We start from the raw sequence: 19533 nt of genomic DNA, 5'->3' as shown, positions 1-19533 counted from the left end.
TTCATGGTGAATTTCCTTAACACAAACTGATCCAGTTACTTCAGCTGAATTAAATTTGAAACTGGCTTAAGCACAACCAAAGGAACAGAGGATGTGATGTTTTTACAGCTTTTATGTAGATTGGAGTTTAACCCATATGTTGAATAAGTAAATTAATTCATCAACACTGAATAAACAAGGGGGTCTTCTATATCTGAGTGATCTCATATTGTGTCAGAAACAAAAATGTCTTTCTGTAGACCACTGTTCTCCCACACGTTGGCTAATTGAGGAAGTGGAAGGAAGAGATGGACAAATGTGTTGTCTTTTAAACTTTTTATTTACACACCAAACAAACAGCAGTGTGTATTCAATGAACACCCCATTTACAATATTATAGCAAGAATACAAAACCATATGTAAAATATACATCTATTATTTTGTTTATGCTAATACATTATCAATGTGAGCTATGCTTAGCACGCCATCGATCCTTTCACTTGTGGGTCTCATCTATGCATCAGAGCTATTTACTTTCTCTTCATCTCTAGGAAACACATATGAAAGAACAGTGAGTCACCACTACTGGATTAGACGTGCTGGAGCATGACATTGAATATGAATTAAGCCTGAAGCGTTAAGACCAGTATAGTGCCTTACTATGTATAAAAATAGTTATTTTAAAGAAGAGTTTGTGCTGTAATTAACTAGGTGTGGTTTATTTTTTGTAAGTAGAACCCTTGGACCACACTTCTTGGTCTAATAAATGTAAAATATATCCTTAATCTTTTGTTCTGTAATTTTCCAAGGCAAGTAAGATTCTTGCAAATTAAATTTTAATATGCATGTTTTAATCTGAACTAATATAACATCACTGTCTTTAACTGATGTCGACACTTTGTGAAGATCATGTACTGATCAGATACTTTAGCCTAAATTAGGGCTGACCTGCAGTGACACCCTGAAGACTCTGTGATTTTTCAGTATTTGGTCCATGAACACAACCTCTATCTCAATATTTACCAGAACAGTGTTAAGAAAATAATGTAGTACCTATTTAAATAAACATGAAAACAAAGCATACACCAGCTTTTAGAATTAACCCTTATCCAGGTCAATCAACTTAAAAGTAATGTATTGTATGTTTCGTCTTTTTTTTTCCTTTTGTGAAGTTAAATATAATACTAAATAAATAAATAAACAGTAAACAGAAAAACGTTTGGTTTGGACTACATCTTTCTCATATCTTGTCATCTTCCCCTACCTCTAAAAAGCACTGCGAAGAATGGCAAAGACATATATAAATACAACCACTAACATGAGAAAAAACCATGTGTCACCGTTCTCCTGATTTTGTCTGGGTTCTTGGATGTTACAATGAGGAATATAAGGTTGTGTCACAACCTTGTTTCCTCCTCTTTCCTCTTTCCTTTTCGTCTCATTCTGAAGGATGGCACATTGTTGGATAAAGTTGTACCTTTCCTGGATCACAATAAACAACAGCAGTCCAAGACAAGCAAGGTTCCCCCATATGTTTCTGATTTCTGATAACTGGAAATCACTAGCGTTACTTCCATAGCGATTTCTGAGAATCATCAGTGAGTTTGCTCCCACTGAAAACTCTCGGATCTGTCTCAAGAGGTTTGTCGTGATCTCATAGGTATGTTCAGGATCATATGTCGTATTTCCAGGGATCCCATAATGCTGTGTGATGTACACTCGATCCATCTGTTGCAAAGTTTGCCATCCTGTGCTCTGCAGCCTGACTCTGAATATGATCCGGTCCCAGTTTCTTCCCGCATACTCTGCCCGGGGATGGACGACATAATCTGGAAGTTGTTCACGTTCGTCTAGAAGGAGATTGCCAACAGTGTAGTACTTGTAACCATAAGGCGTCTGCTCCAGCATCCTCTCAAAGTTGCCATAATGATGCGATCCAAAATCGTCATCGTTTGGGTCAAAGGTCAACCGTACAATGTTGTTGCTGTCGATATCAACTACGTTGGCAAACCAGTGGAGAAGTAGAAGAGTGTGTTTGGGCACAGATTGACCGAAGTTGATTTTCTTCAAATCATTAATTGAATTGAGTCTTTCTACAGCTGACACAGATGCCAATGCAAGGAACAGAGCTGCACAGCAACTCATGACTCTTCCTGACATCCTCATCATCCTGTAATGATACAGAAAAATATATCAATGAAGGCTGGGCATGGTGGGCAATAAAGCAATAGCAATACAATAAAGGTTGAATATATATTGATATAATGGTTATGCATTGTGTAAGGAGGTATAACACATAATTAGTCTTCCTCAGATTTAGATAATTATTTGCTGTTTATCAAATGTTTGTCACTCTCATAAAACAGTTTGAAACCACAACCTTCACTCGGGAGCAAAAATCAGTCTTTACACTTAAAATTAATAACGTGACATTTAATGATAATTATCGATATCCTTTGCACAAATGTTTTGCCATATCGCCCCATATTATCAGTCCATACATGTATTTGTAACTAGGATATATCTAAAGATTATTTTTACTACTGCAGTTCCCGTTCTCAACCTGCCTGTTTGGAATGTGTTGTTTGTTTAGCCTGTGGTGATGCTGGATGCAGCTTTCATTCTGAAACTGTAAAAATTGACCTGCAGTAATTAAGCTGCAAGTAAAGACCAGCTGCTGTTGCACAAAGAGCTGTTCACCTGCTTTTTTCCAAGTTCGGTGAAGCTCGACTCTGTACGAACAACCTTGACCTAAATTTATGAGTCCCAGCCGCCGCTGCTGCTGCAGAGCACTGACCGTCTCTTTATTCACAGTTTATTGATATTGAATGCATTTTGCAAATCGTAAAATTCAACACTGCACTTCCCAGGGCTCTTAACAATATATATGCTATGTGTGAAGGCAATGAGATGAATGCTTCTCGAGATGTGAGGCACAGACTTAAAGACAGGGAGAGAGAGACATATGTCTGAAAGTACTAGATGGAGATAATTTATGTATTTACTAATGCAGAAAGGGCTTAGGTTTTATTAGGAGGATCTTTATTCTACATGAAAATCTATTCAAGTTTTTCTGACTATAATATGAGCTTCTATGTTTTGTTTCTAAAGTATTCCAATGGGAGAGGAGTAGTTTAACAAAGGGTGGAGTCCATACTGAAATGGCCGCTGCATCAAGGATGTATCTCTGATAAGGAACGGTTATTAGTAAAACCTGTTTCAGTGTTCATAAGGATGTCTATTGTTATAAATCATAGAAAAAAGGATGACTTGTCCTGACGGAGAGGTGAAAACATCATTATTTTAATGCCTCTGATCAAACTATAAAATAATGTGTGTTGTATCACTTGAGAAATAACAAACAATAATGACAATATATTATTTGTTTGGTAAATCGCCTGTATGATTTTAAATTATCACAGTTCATGAATGGAACAAAGTAGGTGAATGTTTCAAGGCTATAAAGTGGATTAAGGATTTGTAACTCTGTTTTTGCTGAAATTTGGAAATAATGTTTTTGGTAATGTGTAAATGACTGTATTCCTATGACACAACAAAGATTTCATAGAAGAATGACCAAGTGTAGCATCACCGTCTGAACAAATGATGTTGTTCAATAGAGAAAAACTATTTAATAAAAGGAGAAACAAATAGCGAACCCCTCACAAAGAAGACTGGGATTAAATGCCTCAATCAAATCTTGAGTGAAAACTAAATCAAAAAGTAGTGATTAGAAAATTTGAGCACTCACCTGCCTTAGTGTGCGGTCACTAGGTATATGATCTGTGTTAGTGTGAGAGTCGCTACTCCCTCAAGTTGCTATTTCCTTGAAAGTGAAACCAGCATAGCAACTTCTGTTCGTGGTTGCACAGAGTTTGGGTTTATCTGTAATGTACTTGTAAAAATACAAAAGCTGATTGTTTGTATTGACAGTTATTTGTGGGATTGTATCTTTTTTGTTTTAGCTAGATTGTTGCAGAAATCATGGTTTGAGAAAGTTGAGACATTACTTCCTGTTTAATTGTAGATAAAATCTTTTCTGTTATTCAGTGAATGGAACGGAAATTTAAAAGTGTGGTGCCTTTGCTGGACCTTTTTTGAAGAACTCCCTTCATCAATCACTTCTGAATTATATTATTATTATATATATATTATATTTTTCCTTATTTTTAATCAGTCAAGATTCAGTGTGAATGGCATCAACTTTTCTAAGACACTCCTACAAAATGTTACTTTCACAATTGGATAAATCTTTATATAAATGGTAATATTGATACGGTTCTTCAAAGCTGATCACTAGATTTCAATAGCATGTTGAATTCTATGGCTCTAATGATCTGCAGTGGAACATGGAATAGTTGTTTCAGCCTGCAACTCTCCCAGCAACCAGCAGGAGATGCTGTCACCCAGGTAGTTGCCCTGGCTCACCTGGAAGGTTACTTGGCCTCAGGCTTGTTAAAGCTTTATGTCAGTGCTGCGTTTAAAGCTCATTATAGTTCAGAGACATGCGGAAGAGCAGATCAGCTGTCAGGCTTTTTGTCTGAACACACACAGGCTGCAGCAGCTGTTTTCAGAGCAGCGACAGTGTCTCATTTAGCTGTTTACTATGTATCCTCCAAACCAACCAAGTATTTCCGATTTTCCCAGAGAACTGGATTCATGTGACACACACACAGGTTTCTTTTGATATCCTGTAATGGAGCCTTTTGTGTTGGTCAGGACAGAAAGGGAGTCAGAACACACAAAGGAAACATTTAGTTAGTTTGCAGTCACCACCTACATCTTTTGTAAATGCAGCTTAAGATCATCCACACACGAGATGCTGTGTAACAATGCTCTCATTGCTGTGTGTTTAGATTTTTTTTTCTCTTCTTGTTGTACTCCAAAATATCCTCAACAGGCAGTGATATCATGTGTGTAATTTGGTGCAGCTTGGATTTAAAGGTACTGTTGGGTCTTGGTGGAGGTATGCGCTTTACGGAGTGTTAAGGAATTTTTGACCATCCTCACACATTACTGTATATGCCACTATATATTATGTATATTGTATATTACATTATATCTATACAGGAGAATAGGTCTTGTCTAATTCCACAGATACTCCCTTCTCCGTCTAAGCAGTACCCAAGGTCAGGTTATAGATAAAGGACCAACCAATGGTACATTGTAGTGTCTATGTTGATGGACTTTCATATCCAACTCAGATGTGCAAGACAGAGGAACCAACTCTCACCAACTTTAACTCTTTTGCGTATTTCACCAGTGGCAAGACGTAAGGACACAATGTGATTTAGGAATGCATACTTTAGGATGTGAACACCTACATGTAACATAGCGAGTGAAAGCAATTCTAGCCATTCATGGATGTGCTGTTAGAATGGGTGACGCAAGTAAAGGAAGATGCATGGGGAAACTGTGGGAGACATCTTCAGACCTGGGGGTGACAGTTGCTCTGTTAGCGTTTGTATATTGTTCCACCTTCTGGTCTCCTTGATGCATCAAGTCCACATTAAAATCTTCTGCATAAGACATCAGCTGCTGCCCGAGTTCTCCTTTCACCAGCTTCCAGAAAACTTCCATAACACTGAGTGGCATTCGAGTGTTTTTTATTTTTTTAAATCGTGATAATGTATTTTCAGTTACTTTCTTTTGCCAGTATTAAAACATGTATGTTAACATAGACAAGGCCAGTCTTATTATCAGTTGAACACAGAGAATCATGGTGGGCATGGCACTTATCACACATACCACAAGTCAAAGTGCTTTAATCGAGATGAAGAAATGTAACACGACTGCATTAGAACATCAATTAGCCTAGTTGGTATGTAGGGCAGGGCCAGTTCGTATCGATCATTTTCACGATGAATGTTTAGACTGATTTTTGCTTCTGAGTGAAGGCTTTGGTTTTAAACATCTTTGTGACAAACGGCAAAACATTTTGCATATCTGAGGTAGATCAATTGTATGTTTACTTCCTCGCCCTGCTTGCACAATGCATGAGCAATATATCGGTATATGTTGCACTAAGTTTTATTGCTGCAATGAAATTTATATTGCAATGATCATTGATTGTTGTTATATTTCCCTGCCACAAATGGAGATTCTAAATATTTGGTATTATTTTGTAGCAGGAGTAAGAAGTTTCCTGTAGATCACGATTCTTTGACTCAGTGTATTGGACTTGTATTATGAGATAATGAATGTGACAACAAACAGCAGTGTCTGTTTGTCTTTTTGTCCTTGGCTCTGGACTCTGTCACTCCAGAGAGGAACCTTTGATTTGTATTTTCTTAAAGCTCAATCTGCAACAGTTATTAGTAATGACTCATCTTATGACCTGCTTGGTCTTGCTGAGTTTCACCACATTAAAACGGTACTCATCTCTTCAACACAAACATAAAGGCCTTTTCATAGGTCTGTTCAGGACTTGGCTAGAAACGAGGACTTGTGAATTTCACAAGGGTTGGAAATGATCTTTCTGATAAATCGCTCATCTGTGTACGTGTTTTGCATCATGGGCCACACATGCACTCAACAAAAACACTCTTTCTTTAACTTGCAATAAAAACACTGACATGGGTCTGATACATACAGTGTTATTTATAAAACCCCAATTTTCAACATTACAGTATTGCAGTATTATTAAATCGTTTCAGGTTTTTAAGTGCAACCAATCAGCTCAATCATGTCCAGATGTGGTTTTGGTGAAATACAACCAATGAGACTTCACTTTTTGTTCTGATGAAACTGCTGTTTTAATATTTTGTGGTGTAATAAAATTCAGACAGGTGAGATCCCTTTAAAAGCTATTCACAGCAGACCGAGGCTTTTCAGTCCAAGCAAACTAGAGATGTTCTGTTATTCAGTGCATTTGTTGTTTCATCACAAATATGTCACAGTTAAAAAAAATTCACGAAATTGGCAAATTCAAGACTCAATGAAATGAAACGTACAAAGGAAAAACAAATAATACAACAGGACAGCATTTTAAAGAGAGATTAACAATATGTGCAAGAAGCAGGTAACAAATAAAATCAACTTTAAAGCAGGGTTGATTTTCCATCCACTTAAACATTGTCTGCAATGCATATCCAGTCATCTTCATCCCCCCCAGCTTGGAGTGCATGCTTTAACTTCCTCAGGCTGGCCTATGAATCGTGCTTGGACTCCAGGGGCAATGGACATACCTGAGTGATAATCGTATACATCATAAAGGTAGTTCTGAACATCAGTGCTACGTCTGAAATTAGTTGCCCATTGCCACTGCCACCATTCATACTGATTTGTGGCTTTATCTGCAGAGGCATAGAAACCAACCCAAGAATTGTTAAATTCAGACTTCCAATTACTGAAGGTCTTCATGACAAATAAGCGAGCACACGCCTTGCCATCTTTTACAAAGAGCAGGAGGTGTGCATCGTAGCCGCTTATATTGACTGCGCTGTCTGCTCTGGGATTCTTAAACTCAGGACCTCTGCATATCTCCTCTCCCACCACTTGCCAGAAGTACCACGGTCTCCTCACCTTATGTAGTCGAGCCTGACGACCGTCATTTAGCAGCACTGAGGTGTCCCAACTGCCTGAACTGTCCCCAATGCACATAAAAGTCTTGCTTGCTTCCTGGTCCCTATTGTTATTGAAAAGCACTACCATCACTTCATTGTTTAGTTGATTTTCAGTAACATTCTCCCAAAGAATCCTGGCTTCTCCATCCTTGCCGGTCGTCACCCTCAAATTACACGAACCATCAGTCTCCATATGATTTTGTCTGGGATATGTCTGGGATGGGTTTTCTGGGATGTTGACAACATAATCGGGTTCCGTGTTTCTTCTTGCTGGAGGCTGAGGTCTTTTGTTTTGTTTGTAAGAGGAGTGCTTTTCCTTGATTACAATAAACAGCAGCAGTCCAAGACAAGCCAGGTTACCCCACGTGTTTCTGATGTGCCCTAACTCGCGATCGTCAGCACTACTGCCATAGCGATTTCTGAGATCCCACAGTGAGTCCTGGTGTTCTCCATCAGAAAACTCTCTGATCTGCCTTAGAAGGTTGGTACTGACCTGGTACGTATGTTCCGGGTCATACCTTGTCCCCTGTTGTTCAGAGGTCTCATAGTGCTGTGTGATGTACACTTGATCTGTCTGCATAGATCTTCCTGTGTTCTCTTGCCTGACTCTGAATATGATGCGGTCCATGTTTCTTCCTTCATACTCTGCCAGGGGATCGACGACGTAGTCTGGGAGTTGTTCTTGACTGTCTACATTAAGATTGCCAACAGTGTAGTATTGGTAACCCCAAGGCAGTGGGTCCAGCAGCTGCTCATAGTTGCCATAATGATGCGAGCCATAATCTTCATTGTTTGGGTCGAAGGTCAAGCAAATGACATGGTTATTGTTGATATCAACTACATTGGCAAACCAGTGGAGAAGTAGAAGAGTGTGTTTGTGCACAGATTGGTCAAAATTGATTTTCTTCAAATCATCAATTGAATTGAGTCTTTCTACAGCTGACACAGATGCCAATGCAAGGAACAGAGCGGCACAGCAACTCATGACTCTTCCTGACATCCTCATCATCCTGTAATGATACAGAAAAATATATCAATGAAGGCTGGGCATGGTGGGCAATAAAGCAATAGCAATATTATAAAGGTTGAATTTATATTGATATAATGGTTATGCATTGTGTAAGGAGGTATAACACATAATTAGTCTTCCTCAGATTTAGATAATTATTTGCTGTTTATCAAATGTTTGTCATTCTCTCCTCATAAAAGAGTTTGAAACCACAACCTTCACTCGGGAGCAAAAATCAGTCTTTACACTTAAAATTAATAAAATGACATTTAATGATAATTATCGATAACCTTGGCCCAAATTGTTTGCCATATCGCCCCATATTATCAATCCATACATGTATTTGTAACTAGGGATATATGTAAAGATTATTTTTACTAGTGCAGTTCCCGTTCTCAACCTGCCTGTTTGGAATGTGTTGTTTGTTTAGCCTGTGGTGATGCTGGTTGCAGCTTTCATTCTGAAACTGTAAAATTGACCTGCAGTAATTAAGCTGCGGTAAGTAAAGACCAGCTGCTGTTGCACAAAGAGCTGTTCACCTGTCTGAATCAGAATTTTTTTTTCAGATTGGCATTTGTTCACTGCAGTGTTAAAGTGGAAGTACAGGCAGCCCTGATGCTGACTACTTATTTCAACATATAAAGGACACAAGGGGAACACATTTAAAAACTTGATTCTCACTGGGGGGACTTTAAAGGCTGTAAATTGGATGTGTGTGTTGTTGCTTAATTTGGAAATATTATGTGTAAGAGGATAAGATGATCCTTTTATTTGTTCCACTGGGGGGGGGGAATTGCCATATTACAGAAACCAAGGGAGTCGATAGAATAAACTTAGTAAACTTATAACATAATATAAACAAGGAAATATGATAATATATACAATAAAAAGCGCTAACAAATAACACAACAAATTTTAAGAATACTAACATAGCACATTGTAAACCTCTCCAAATTCAATCCAACAGAAGAAACTTTCAGCTGCCCTTTACATATGGTTCACCTGAGTAAGTTTTCAGTGTAGAAATCTGCAGGTAGAGAACTTAAAATTGCTTCATCAATCATATTGAGAGAAAACCGACGTAAATCAAGGAAATAGTGATCAGAAAATAAGAGCACTCACCTTTGTTAGTTTGCTGCTGATAGGGAATCGTGTCTGTCTGTGTTTGAGCTTTTATAACTCCCCTTCCTGTTTCCTTAGAAATGAAACCAATAACGAATCTGTTGCTGGTGGTTGCAGAAGGTACTGCAGCTTGGGTCAAATGTCCTTTTGAAAAGAATCTGTTTAGTTATGTGACTTTAAGGGGACTTATGGGCCTTGGTGGGGGCACGCTCTCTACTAAGTTTCATTGTTGATCTTTGTCTACATACTTTTTCTTAACTCATGTTTAAGTGTCATTGTGATTTTCACTGATGGCCACTATTAAACATTTACTGTCGTCTTATTTGTACCATGACTGTCTTTTTAAACAGAAAAGTTAAACGGTTCATGGTGAATTTCCTTAACACAAACTGATCCAGTTACTTCAGCTGAATTAAATTTGAAACTGGCTTAAGCACAACCAAAGGAACAGAGGATGTGATGTTTTTACAGTTTTTATGTAGATTGGAGTTTAACCCATATGTTGAATAAGTAAATTAATTCATCAACAATGAATAAACAAGGGGGTCTTCTATATCTGAGTGATCTCATATTGTGTCAGAAACAAAAAGTCTTTCTGTAGACCACTGTTCTCCCACACGTTGGCTAATTGAGGAAGTGGAAGGAAGAGATGGACAAATGTGTTGTCTTTTAAACTTTTTATTTACACACCAAACAAACAGCAGTGTGTATTCAATGAACACCCCATTTACAATATTATAGCAAGAATACAAAACCATATGTAAAATATACATCTATTTTTTTTATACCAATACATTATCAATGTGAGCTATGCTTAGCACGCCATCGATCCTTTCACTTGTGGGTCTCATCTATGTATCAGAGCTATTTACTTTCTCTTCATCTCTAGGAAACACATATGAAAGAACAGTGAGTCACCACTACTGGATTAGACGTGCTGGAGCATGACATTGAATATGAATTAGGCCTGAAGCGTTAAGACCAGTATAGTGCCTTACTATGTATAAAAATAGTTATTTTAAAGAAGAGTTTGTGCTGTAATTAACTAGGTGTGGTTTATTTTTTGTAAGTAGAACCCCTTGGACCACACTTCTTGGTCTAATAAATGTAAAATATGTCCTTAATCTTTTGTTCTGTAATTTTCCCAGGCAAGTAAGATTTAAATAAACATGAAAGCAAAACAAAGCATACACCAGCTTTTACAATTAACCCTTATCCAGGTCCATTGATCAGTCCTAACTGCTTGATTCCCAATCATCTTAAAAGTAATATTGTGTATTGTATGTTTCGTCTTTTTTTTTTTTTTTTCTTTGTGAAGTTAAATATAATACAAATTTTAAAATTTAAAAAAAGTAATGAACAGAAAAATGTTTGGTTTGGACAACATCTTTCTCATTTATTGTCGTCTTCCCCTACCTCATACTAAAGTAAAGGTAGACAACAACAACAACAACGACAATTATACAAAAAATGACAGACCATGTTTTACAATTCCCCTGATTTTGTCTGGGGCCTTGGAAGTTGTTATGAGGAATATAAGTTTGTGTCACAACCTCGTTTCCTCCTCCTGTTGACCCACTCTGAAGGCTGGCCCTTTGTTGGTCAAAGTTGTACCTTTCCTCGATCACAATAAACAACAGCAGTCCAAGACAAGCAAGGTTCCCCCATATGTTTCTGATTTCTGATAACTGGAAATCACTAGTGTTACTTCCATAGCGCTTTCTGAGATTGGACAGTGACTGGATTGCTCCCACTGAAAACTTTCGGATTGTTCTCAGGAGGTTAATCGTGATCTCATAGGTATGTTCAGGATTATATGTCGTATTTCCAGGGATCCCATAATGCTGTGTGATGTACACTCGATCTATCTGTTGCAAAGTTTGCCATCCTGTGCTCTGCAGCCTGACTCTGAACACGATCCGGTCCCAGTTTCTTCCCGCATACTCTGCCTGGGGATGGACGACATAATCTGGAAGTTGTTCACGTCTGTCTAGAAGTAGATTGCCAACAGTGTAGTACTTGTAACCATTAGGCGTTTGCTCCAGCATCCCCTCAAAGTTGCCATAATGATGCGATCCAAAATCGGCATTGTTTGGGTCAAAGGTCAACTGTATGATGTTGTTGCTGTCGATATCAACTATGTTGGCAAACCAGTGGAGAAGTAGAAGAGTGTGTTTGGGCACAGATTGACCAAAGTTGATTTTCTTCAAATCATTAATTGAATTGAGTCTTTGTACAGCTGACACAGAGGCCAGTGCAAGGAACAGAGCTGCACAGCAACTCGTGACTCTTCCTGACATCCTCATCATCCTGTAATGATACAGAAAAATATATCAATGAAGGCTGGGCATGGTGGGCAATAAAACAATAGCAAAAAAGGTTGAATATATATTGATATAATGGTTATGCATTGTGTAAGGAGGTATAACTCATAATTAGTCTACCTCAGATTTAGATAATTATTTGCTGTTTATCAAATGTTTGTCATTCTCTCCTCATAAAAGAGTTTGAAACCACAACCTTCACTTCACTGAGCAAAAATCAGTCTTTACACTTAAAATTAATAACGTGACATTTAATGATAATTATCGAGAACCTTGGCCCAATTTTTTTCCCATATCGCCCCATATTATCAATCCATACATGTATTTGTAACTAGGATATATCTAAAGATTATTTTTACTAGTGCAGTTCCCGTTCTCAACCTGCCTGGTTGGAATGTGTTGTTTGTTTAGCCTGTGGTGATGCTGGTTGCAGCTTTCATTCTGAAATTGACCTGCAGTAATTAAGCTGCAAGTAAAGACCAGCTGCTGTTGCACAAAGAGCTGTTCACCTGCTTTTTTCCAAGTTCGGTGAAGCTCGACTCTGTACGAACAACCTTGACCTAAATTTATGAGTCCCAGCCGCCGCTGCTGCTGCAGAGCACTGACCGTCTCTTTATTCACAGTTTATTGATATTGAATGCATTTTGCAAATCGTAAAATTCAACACTGCACTTCCCTGGGCTCTTAACAATATATATGCCATGTGTGAAGGCAATAAGATGAATGCTTCTCGAGATGTGAGGCACAGACTTAAAGACAGGGAGAGAGAGACATATGTCTGGAAGTACTAGATGGAGATAATTTATGTATTTACTAATGCAGAAAGGGCTTAGGTTTTATTAGGAGCATCTTTATTCTACGTGAAAATCTATTAAAGTTTTTCTGACTATAATGAGCTTCTATGTTTTGTTTCTAAAGTATTCCAATGGGAGAGGAGTAGTTAAACAAAGGGTGGAGTCCATTCTGAAATGGCCGCTGCATCAAGGATGTATCTCTGATAAGGAACGGTTACTAGTAAAACCTGTTTCAGTGTTCATAAGGATGTCTATTGTTATAAATCATAGAAAAAAGGATGACTTGTCCTGACGGAGAGGTGAAAACATCATTATTTTAATGCCTCTGATCAAACTATAAAATAATGTGTGTTGTATCACTTGAGAAATAACAAACAATAATGACAATATATTATTTGTTTGGTAAATCGCCTGTATGATTTTAAATTATCACAGTTCAGGAAATGGAACAAAGTAGGTGAATGTTTCAAGGCTATAAAGTGGATTAAGGATTTTGTATCTGTTTTTGCTGAAATTTGGAAATAATGTTTTTGGTAATGTGTAAATGACTGTATTCCTATGACACAACAAAGATTTCATAGAAGAATGACCAAGTGTAGCATCACCGTCTGAACAAATGATGTTGTTCAATAGAGAAAAACTATTTAATAAAAGGAGAAACAAATAGCGAACCCCTCACAAAGAAGACTGGGATTAAATGCCTCAATCAAATCTTGAGTGAAAACTAAATCAAAAAGTAGTGATTAGAAAATTTGAGCACTCACCTGCCTTAGTGTGCGGTCACTAGGTATATGATCTGTGTTAGTGTGAGAGTCGCTACTCCCTCAAGTTGCTATTTCCTTGAAAGTGAAACCAGCATAGCAACGTCTGTTCGTGGTTGCACAGAGTTTGGGTTTATCTGTAATGTACTTGTAAAAATACAAAAGCTGATTGTTTGTATTGACAGTTATTTGTGGAATTGTATCTTTTTTGTTTTAGCTAGATTGTTGCAGAAATCATGGTTTGAGAAAGTTGAGAAACTGACAAAGACATTACTTCCTGTTTAATTGTAGATTAAATCTTTTCTGTTATTCAGTGAATGGAACGGAAATTTAAAAGTGTGGTGCTTCTGCTTGACATTTCTTGAAAAACTCCCTTCATCAATCACTTCTGAATTATATATATATTATATTTTTCCTCATTTTTAATCAGTCAAGATTCAGTGTGAATGGCATCAACTTTTCTAAGACACTCCTACAAAGTGTTACTTTCACAATTGGATAAATCTTTATATAAATGGTAATATTGATACGGTTCTTCAAAGCTGATCACTAGATTTCAATAGCATGTTGAATTCTATGGCTCTAATGATCTGCAGTGGAACATGGAATAGTTGTTTCAGCCTGCAACTCTCCCAGCAACCAGCAGGAGATGCTGTCACCCAGGTAGTTGCCCTTGCTCACCTGGAAGGTTACTTGGCCTCAGGCTTGTTAAAGCTTTATGTCAGTGCTGCGTTTAAAGCTCATTATAGTTCAGAGACATGCGGAAGAGCAGATCAGCTGTCAGGCTGTTTGTCTGTACACACACAGGCTGCAGCAGCTGTTTTCAGAGCAGCGACAGTGTCTCATTTAGCTGTTTACTATGTATCCTCCAAACCAACCAAGTATTTCCGATTTTCCCAGAGAACTGGATTCATGTGACACACACAGGTTTCTTTTGATATCCTGTAATGGAGCCTTTTGTGTTGGTCAGGACAGAAAGGGAGTCAGAACACACAAAGGAAACATTTAGTTAGTTTGCGGTCACCACCCACATATTTTGTATATGCAGCTTAAGATCATCCACACACAAGATGCTGTGTAACAATGCTCTCATTGCTGTGTTTGATTTTTTTTTTTTTCTTGTTGTACTCCAAAATATCCTCAACAGGCAGCGCAGCCAAAGATTCACTGATATTTTTTGTGAAATAGCATTCACTTCACTGTGCGTTTTCTGTTGAGGAAAAAGACTAGCCACTGATGCATTAAATCCAATGCACCCAGTGACTCAGGCTACTATGCTATCCATCATGTTTCTGTGTTATAAAAGACCTTGGACAGCTGTTAGGAACACTGTCAGGGGTCAGCCAGGCAGCCCTATACTCCGCCTGCCAATATATGACACCATTTTGGCTCCAGAAACATCAGCCCCTGCCATTGGCTCTCTGTCACCACATCCCCCTGTCTCCTCAAAATGAAGATCTTTTTTATCCGAAAAGGCCATGTCCCCAGCAGGGCAGCAACTCTGTTACAAAGGAACAAAGCCAAGTTATGTCGGCTCAAACAAATGATGGTTGGCTCACACTGCCGGGTTCAATCAGGAGTCAGTAGCTTCAGGAAGAAGCTTCGAAGGTGAGGGAATGGAAATCATTTTTATCTTACGGTTTATCTTAATTTATTTATAACATCTGTAAAGTTGTGTGTCACCTTTCATGAGCTGCTTTCAGACATGCACTGAACTCTGAAGCAGGAAAATGTCCAGAAAATGAAATGTGCATGTTGATGACGTTTCTTATGTGACGGACGGAGAAGCTCTCAATTATGAAATATCTCAGGATGAAAAAGATACACGTTAGAAGACATCGAAGAATGTCATCTTGTAAAGACAACAGGATTTCAGAGCTTTTGGTGAGAAGCGCAGACATTGGTGTCGAAACAAAGAGTTTTGTGTTTTCTGCAGTGGAATTTATACCTTATGTCCTGCCTCCTGCATGCTCTACCCAGACGCCACCCCTTGCTTGAAAGTTCCAGACATTTTCTTGTTGTAAATGAGTCTCATCCTGCTGCGTTCTTCATATCCAACTCCCTAAAATGTCCACGAACTATTTCTTTGGACATTTCTAGGAGTTCACGTCTGAAAATGTCTTTTAGTTTGAAAGTTGACACGGACGAAGTTCAAGCTTGCTGTAAGCTGGGTATGTTGGCTGTCAGTGGTGAGTTTTACACTGTGGGTAGCTCAAAGTAAAGGGTAACTCAAAGTTTTTTAGTGAAACATTAGGAGAGAGAGAGGCTGCACAGAGGCAGTCATGAGGAAAAGATTGTGTTTCGAGCTCAGAGTTGGCAGGAGATTTAATTTGCACAAGGCTGTTCTCATTTTGAATGAGAAAGAAACTATTTCATGACACATCGTCAAAATCACACACTGCATTAAAATGACTAAATCTGGGTCTCAATTGTTTTGCCTTGAATGAAACCGGCAAGTTTCCTTTCTTTGTCTCAGTCCATTACACTGTGGATTGTTTTATCTCTGGGACTGTAAAGACGAGAAGTAGCAGTAAGTGTATTCTCCTATGCTCATGTCCGTATTATAAACGGGACAAAAAAATGATCTCTGCTCCAATAACTGCACTGGGGACCTGGTGTTAAGTTCACAGAACTGGAGCTGAGGTGATTTTAAAAAACAGCAAACTCAACATGTCAGCCTTTAAATCCACTGATGCCTCCTGTGTTTTATCTACATTTTAGCACCAGTCTATAACTTCATACGTACGTTTGGTTTAAACCATGGCTTTTTACTGGGGCGACAAAGTGGAATTTCAGAGAGAAGGGAGATGAAAACAGGAGGCTTGCCTTGGACTGAAAGGTTTTAAGGGGGGGGGGGCTTAGTTAGGGGAAATGTACAATTTACCACTTTGTAAGACTAAGTGCAACAAAGGTTTAATTTGAACTCCATATTAGGTCGAACCTGGTTCGATCACACTGACGAGGCCCCCTGCTTGTGTGTTGCGGCAGTGGCTCAGGAGGTAGAGTGGGCTGTCACCTAACCAGGTGGTCATTGGTTCGATCAGCGGCTCCTCTGAACCATAGACTGTATATAAAAGCTCTGAACCCCAAAAACTTGATGGCTGTGTGAGCAGTGTCTGTTACAACAAGTGCAGCTTATATGAACGATGTACGGATGAGTGAATCTGGGTAAAATGGGGAAATACAGCCCATTTACTGTGTGTTTTGTATACATACATATATTTGTGTGTCATGCCAATGCATTTGGCACATACCCTCCTTGGATTACAAAACACCCCGAATTTACAGACACCTAACCAATCATTCTCTGGTATTACGTAAAACAGAGGAGACATGCGCTCAAAAGAAATAGAAAATCCAAATGAACTTATGTTTACAAAACTTTTGCAGATGTTGCATATCTATAAATTAGCTCAAGTGTGTATATATATATTTACTGTCTGGTATAGTGCAGAATAGGGTGTGTACTGGGAGAAGGGTTAATCCTATGTGTAGATGAAATGAGACAAATCCATCTTTGCAGCCCATTGTGCCTGTTTTCTTTTTATTAGGAATATGACCCTTCATCTCGAGGAATGCAGGTGCTGCCGTGTGCGTGCGCGTGTGTGTGTGTGTGTGTGTCTGTGTGTGTCTGTTCACGTGGCTGTTAGGTCGCTCTTCAGCCTTGTACTGGTGTATAATTACACTTCCTGTGAGGCTGGAGACAGCTGTTTCCTCTCCTCTTTAATCACACAAATATACATACTCCAAGAACAGTAATCAGCCAAAGTAATTGGTTGGCTCTCAGGTCTTAAAAAATAAGTGAAGGCTAAAAAATCTGCATCAGACGAGACACTTAAGTTTTAATTGTTTTAGTTGTTTATGTTGAAGAGTGAACTGTTATTCTTATATTTGGCTGCCCCACTTGAAGACATTTTATATAGATTTATATGTATTCCCCGATGTGTGGATGAATACAGTTCTATCTAATCTAGGATGCTGGAAAACCTGGTGACTTTATTTACTTGTATTGTGACTTTGTTTTTTAAAGGTTACAAATGGCTGCCTCATCAAATGTTACCGGGCTGGCTCTGTAATTGATCATGGCTTTATAGTGATAGTAAATATACATTTACATCATGCCAGAAATATTTTAAAACAGGTTGTGATGGAATTATGCAATACCTCAACCCCCAGCTTTTTAACATTCTCTTCTTTTGGGAAAGAACAAATCTCTTACACATCCTATGCTCACCCTGCAGTGCATGAAAATACCTGAAACATGAAACCTTTCCTTCAAAGCATGATTTTGAAATCGAAGATGTTGCATAATACCATGAGTTTTTCCATAAACAACGTATTTGTTAGTATCATGAGAATTGAAAAATTATTCTGAGCATACTGACAAAGGGTTTGATGTGACGTGTCTCAGGTCTGTGTGCGAGGAATGAGTGGGATGTGATGAATGCAGAGCCTGGAGAGGAGATGAGGAGGTCAGGCCAGGTAATTAGATTAGGGTTGTAAATAATCCTGGGAGTTTAGGAGAGGGACATTCAGCCGGCCTGAAGCTAGAAGTCAGCCTCAGTGCAGATACACACATACAATCTTTTTTTTAAATGTTCCCTTCAAACTCTGCCTCAGACAAATACATGTGCTCTCTTTTCCTCTTAAGTTTATTCTGCATTTTGGGGGTTTTAACTTTGAGGCAGGGGGTGGTGGGGATATTGGAAGGAAGTGGGCGTGTCTTGTTCCCTTGCATGCTGTCACATGACAGGCATGGGTGGGAGGGCCAGGCAGGGAGCCTCCAGAGCCACGGCAGAGTTTGGCCTCTTTCACAGTGAGTGCATACACACTTGCTGAACTTCGACAGGGGACGACACATACTTTACACACGGTGAGTGTTTGGCATTCTGGGCGTGCGTGCGTGTGTGCGTGCGTGCGTGTGTGTTTTGCAAGGAAGCAAAACGAGAGGAAGCAAATGTTTTTTCTTTCATTGTCTTTTTTTTGCTTGCATGTCTCTGTTCTTCCAATGGAAGAAGAGCTTTGATCATCTGTGGTTTTCACATACTTTACTTTATAAATATCTTCTGCATGCCTCTCATACCTGACTGAGTCCATAAGTTAATAAGTGTTTACGTGCTCCTGTTATTTTTTAACAGTTTTGTTTAATATACATAGGAGATGTTTTGAGTTCTAGTATCAAAGGGAATTTTTCAGTTCTGTGTTATTTGCATATTTTCTCTCTGTGCGTGTGTGTGTGTGTGTGTGTGTGTGTTTAATTACCCTTCTTAAAGTTTTACATTCCTCTGTTTTCCGTGTCCTTAATGTTGTGTGTTTCTGCCCTGTGGCAAGCTTTGTAATCGATATACACAAAGGGATCTGCCATCATGTTTCAGCTCCTACTCTGTTTAAGTTCACTTTGTGTGTTCTGCTGTTTCTGATATTGATCCATCACCAGATAAGCAACGAGCACTTTGTGTGTGTGTGTGTGTGTGTGTGTGTGTGTGTGTGTGTGTGTGTGTGTGTGTGTGTGTGTGTGTGTGTGTGTGTGTGTGTGTGTGTGTGTGTGTGTGTGTGTGTGTGTGTGTGTGTGTGTGTGTGTGTGTGTGTGTGTGTGCCTTTTAGTTCTGTGTCTGCTTTGGAAAATGCACTAAAGGAATCAACGTAGCTGATGGTAATTAGTGGAAAGTTGTCCTTGTTCCTTTCCAGTGGAAAACATTATGGATCAAATTTGACCAAAATCAAAGGCTGTTCTTTTTTTGTGTCGTTGGAAATGTTTTGTTGACCCCGTCCAGCTTCCCTTTAGTCTCCTTTCTGATTAGTCTCTCTGTCATTTTGTGGTTGTGGTGGATTCTGGGTAACCTATGGCTGAAACTGGAACATTGTGTCATCCAGGTTTTGTTGTCGAGGGGGTGGGGGGGTACATGGCACAGCGCTCTGACAATCTCCAACCGATGGAAAACAGCAACCACCCTACACCTTCTCAGAGAGTCACAAGCC

The 19533-nt window shown here is 38.8% G+C and overlaps 3 protein-coding genes and 1 long non-coding RNA gene across 9 annotated transcripts in view; 1 reads left to right on the top strand and 3 right to left on the bottom strand.

The window, feature by feature from the left end:
- LOC118123653 (septin-9) overlaps positions 1-19533 on the top strand; it is an 83315-nt gene that overhangs the window by 46430 nt on the left and 17352 nt on the right. The window contains exon 1 of one of the 6 annotated variants that reach the window (XM_035181162.2): positions 18274-18427. The exons of the other annotated variants lie outside the window; for them this stretch is intronic. The gene's annotated coding sequence lies outside the window, so the exon portion shown is untranslated. Of the gene's footprint in view, positions 1-18273; positions 18428-19533 lie in introns of those variants that run through there. 6 annotated transcript variants of the gene reach the window in all.
- On the bottom strand, positions 301-3883 carry LOC118123656. Its single transcript, XM_035181165.2, has 2 exons — positions 3731-3883; positions 301-2149 (listed from the first exon to the last, which is right to left on the bottom strand). Exon 2 carries the CDS (start codon positions 2146-2148, stop codon positions 1246-1248), a length of 903 nt encoding a protein of 300 aa, XP_035037056.1. The 5' UTR covers position 2149; positions 3731-3883; the 3' UTR covers positions 301-1245.
- Positions 6560-9720, bottom strand: LOC118123655. The gene is made up of 2 exons (XM_035181164.2): positions 9676-9720; positions 6560-8554 (listed from the first exon to the last, which is right to left on the bottom strand). Exon 2 carries the CDS (start codon positions 8551-8553, stop codon positions 7081-7083), a length of 1473 nt encoding a protein of 490 aa, XP_035037055.2. The 5' UTR covers position 8554; positions 9676-9720; the 3' UTR covers positions 6560-7080.
- LOC118123658 lies at positions 10338-13645 on the bottom strand. Its single transcript, XR_004698616.2, has 2 exons — positions 13558-13645; positions 10338-11985 (listed from the first exon to the last, which is right to left on the bottom strand). It is a non-coding gene; the product is annotated as an uncharacterized LOC118123658 (long non-coding RNA).

This window comes from Hippoglossus stenolepis, chromosome 16 (genome assembly GCF_022539355.2).
Source record: "Hippoglossus stenolepis isolate QCI-W04-F060 chromosome 16, HSTE1.2, whole genome shotgun sequence".
Lineage (NCBI taxonomy): Eukaryota > Metazoa > Chordata > Actinopteri > Pleuronectiformes > Pleuronectidae > Hippoglossus > Hippoglossus stenolepis.
The sequence above is the reverse complement of the archived record's forward strand: the minus strand, read 5'-3'. Positions and strand labels throughout refer to the sequence as shown.

Coding starts and splice junctions, on each gene's coding strand:
- LOC118123656 (XM_035181165.2), bottom strand. CDS start 2,148: ATGATGAGGATGTCAGGAAGAGTCATGAGTTGCTGTGCAGCTCTGTTC.
- LOC118123655 (XM_035181164.2), bottom strand. CDS start 8,553: ATGATGAGGATGTCAGGAAGAGTCATGAGTTGCTGTGCCGCTCTGTTC.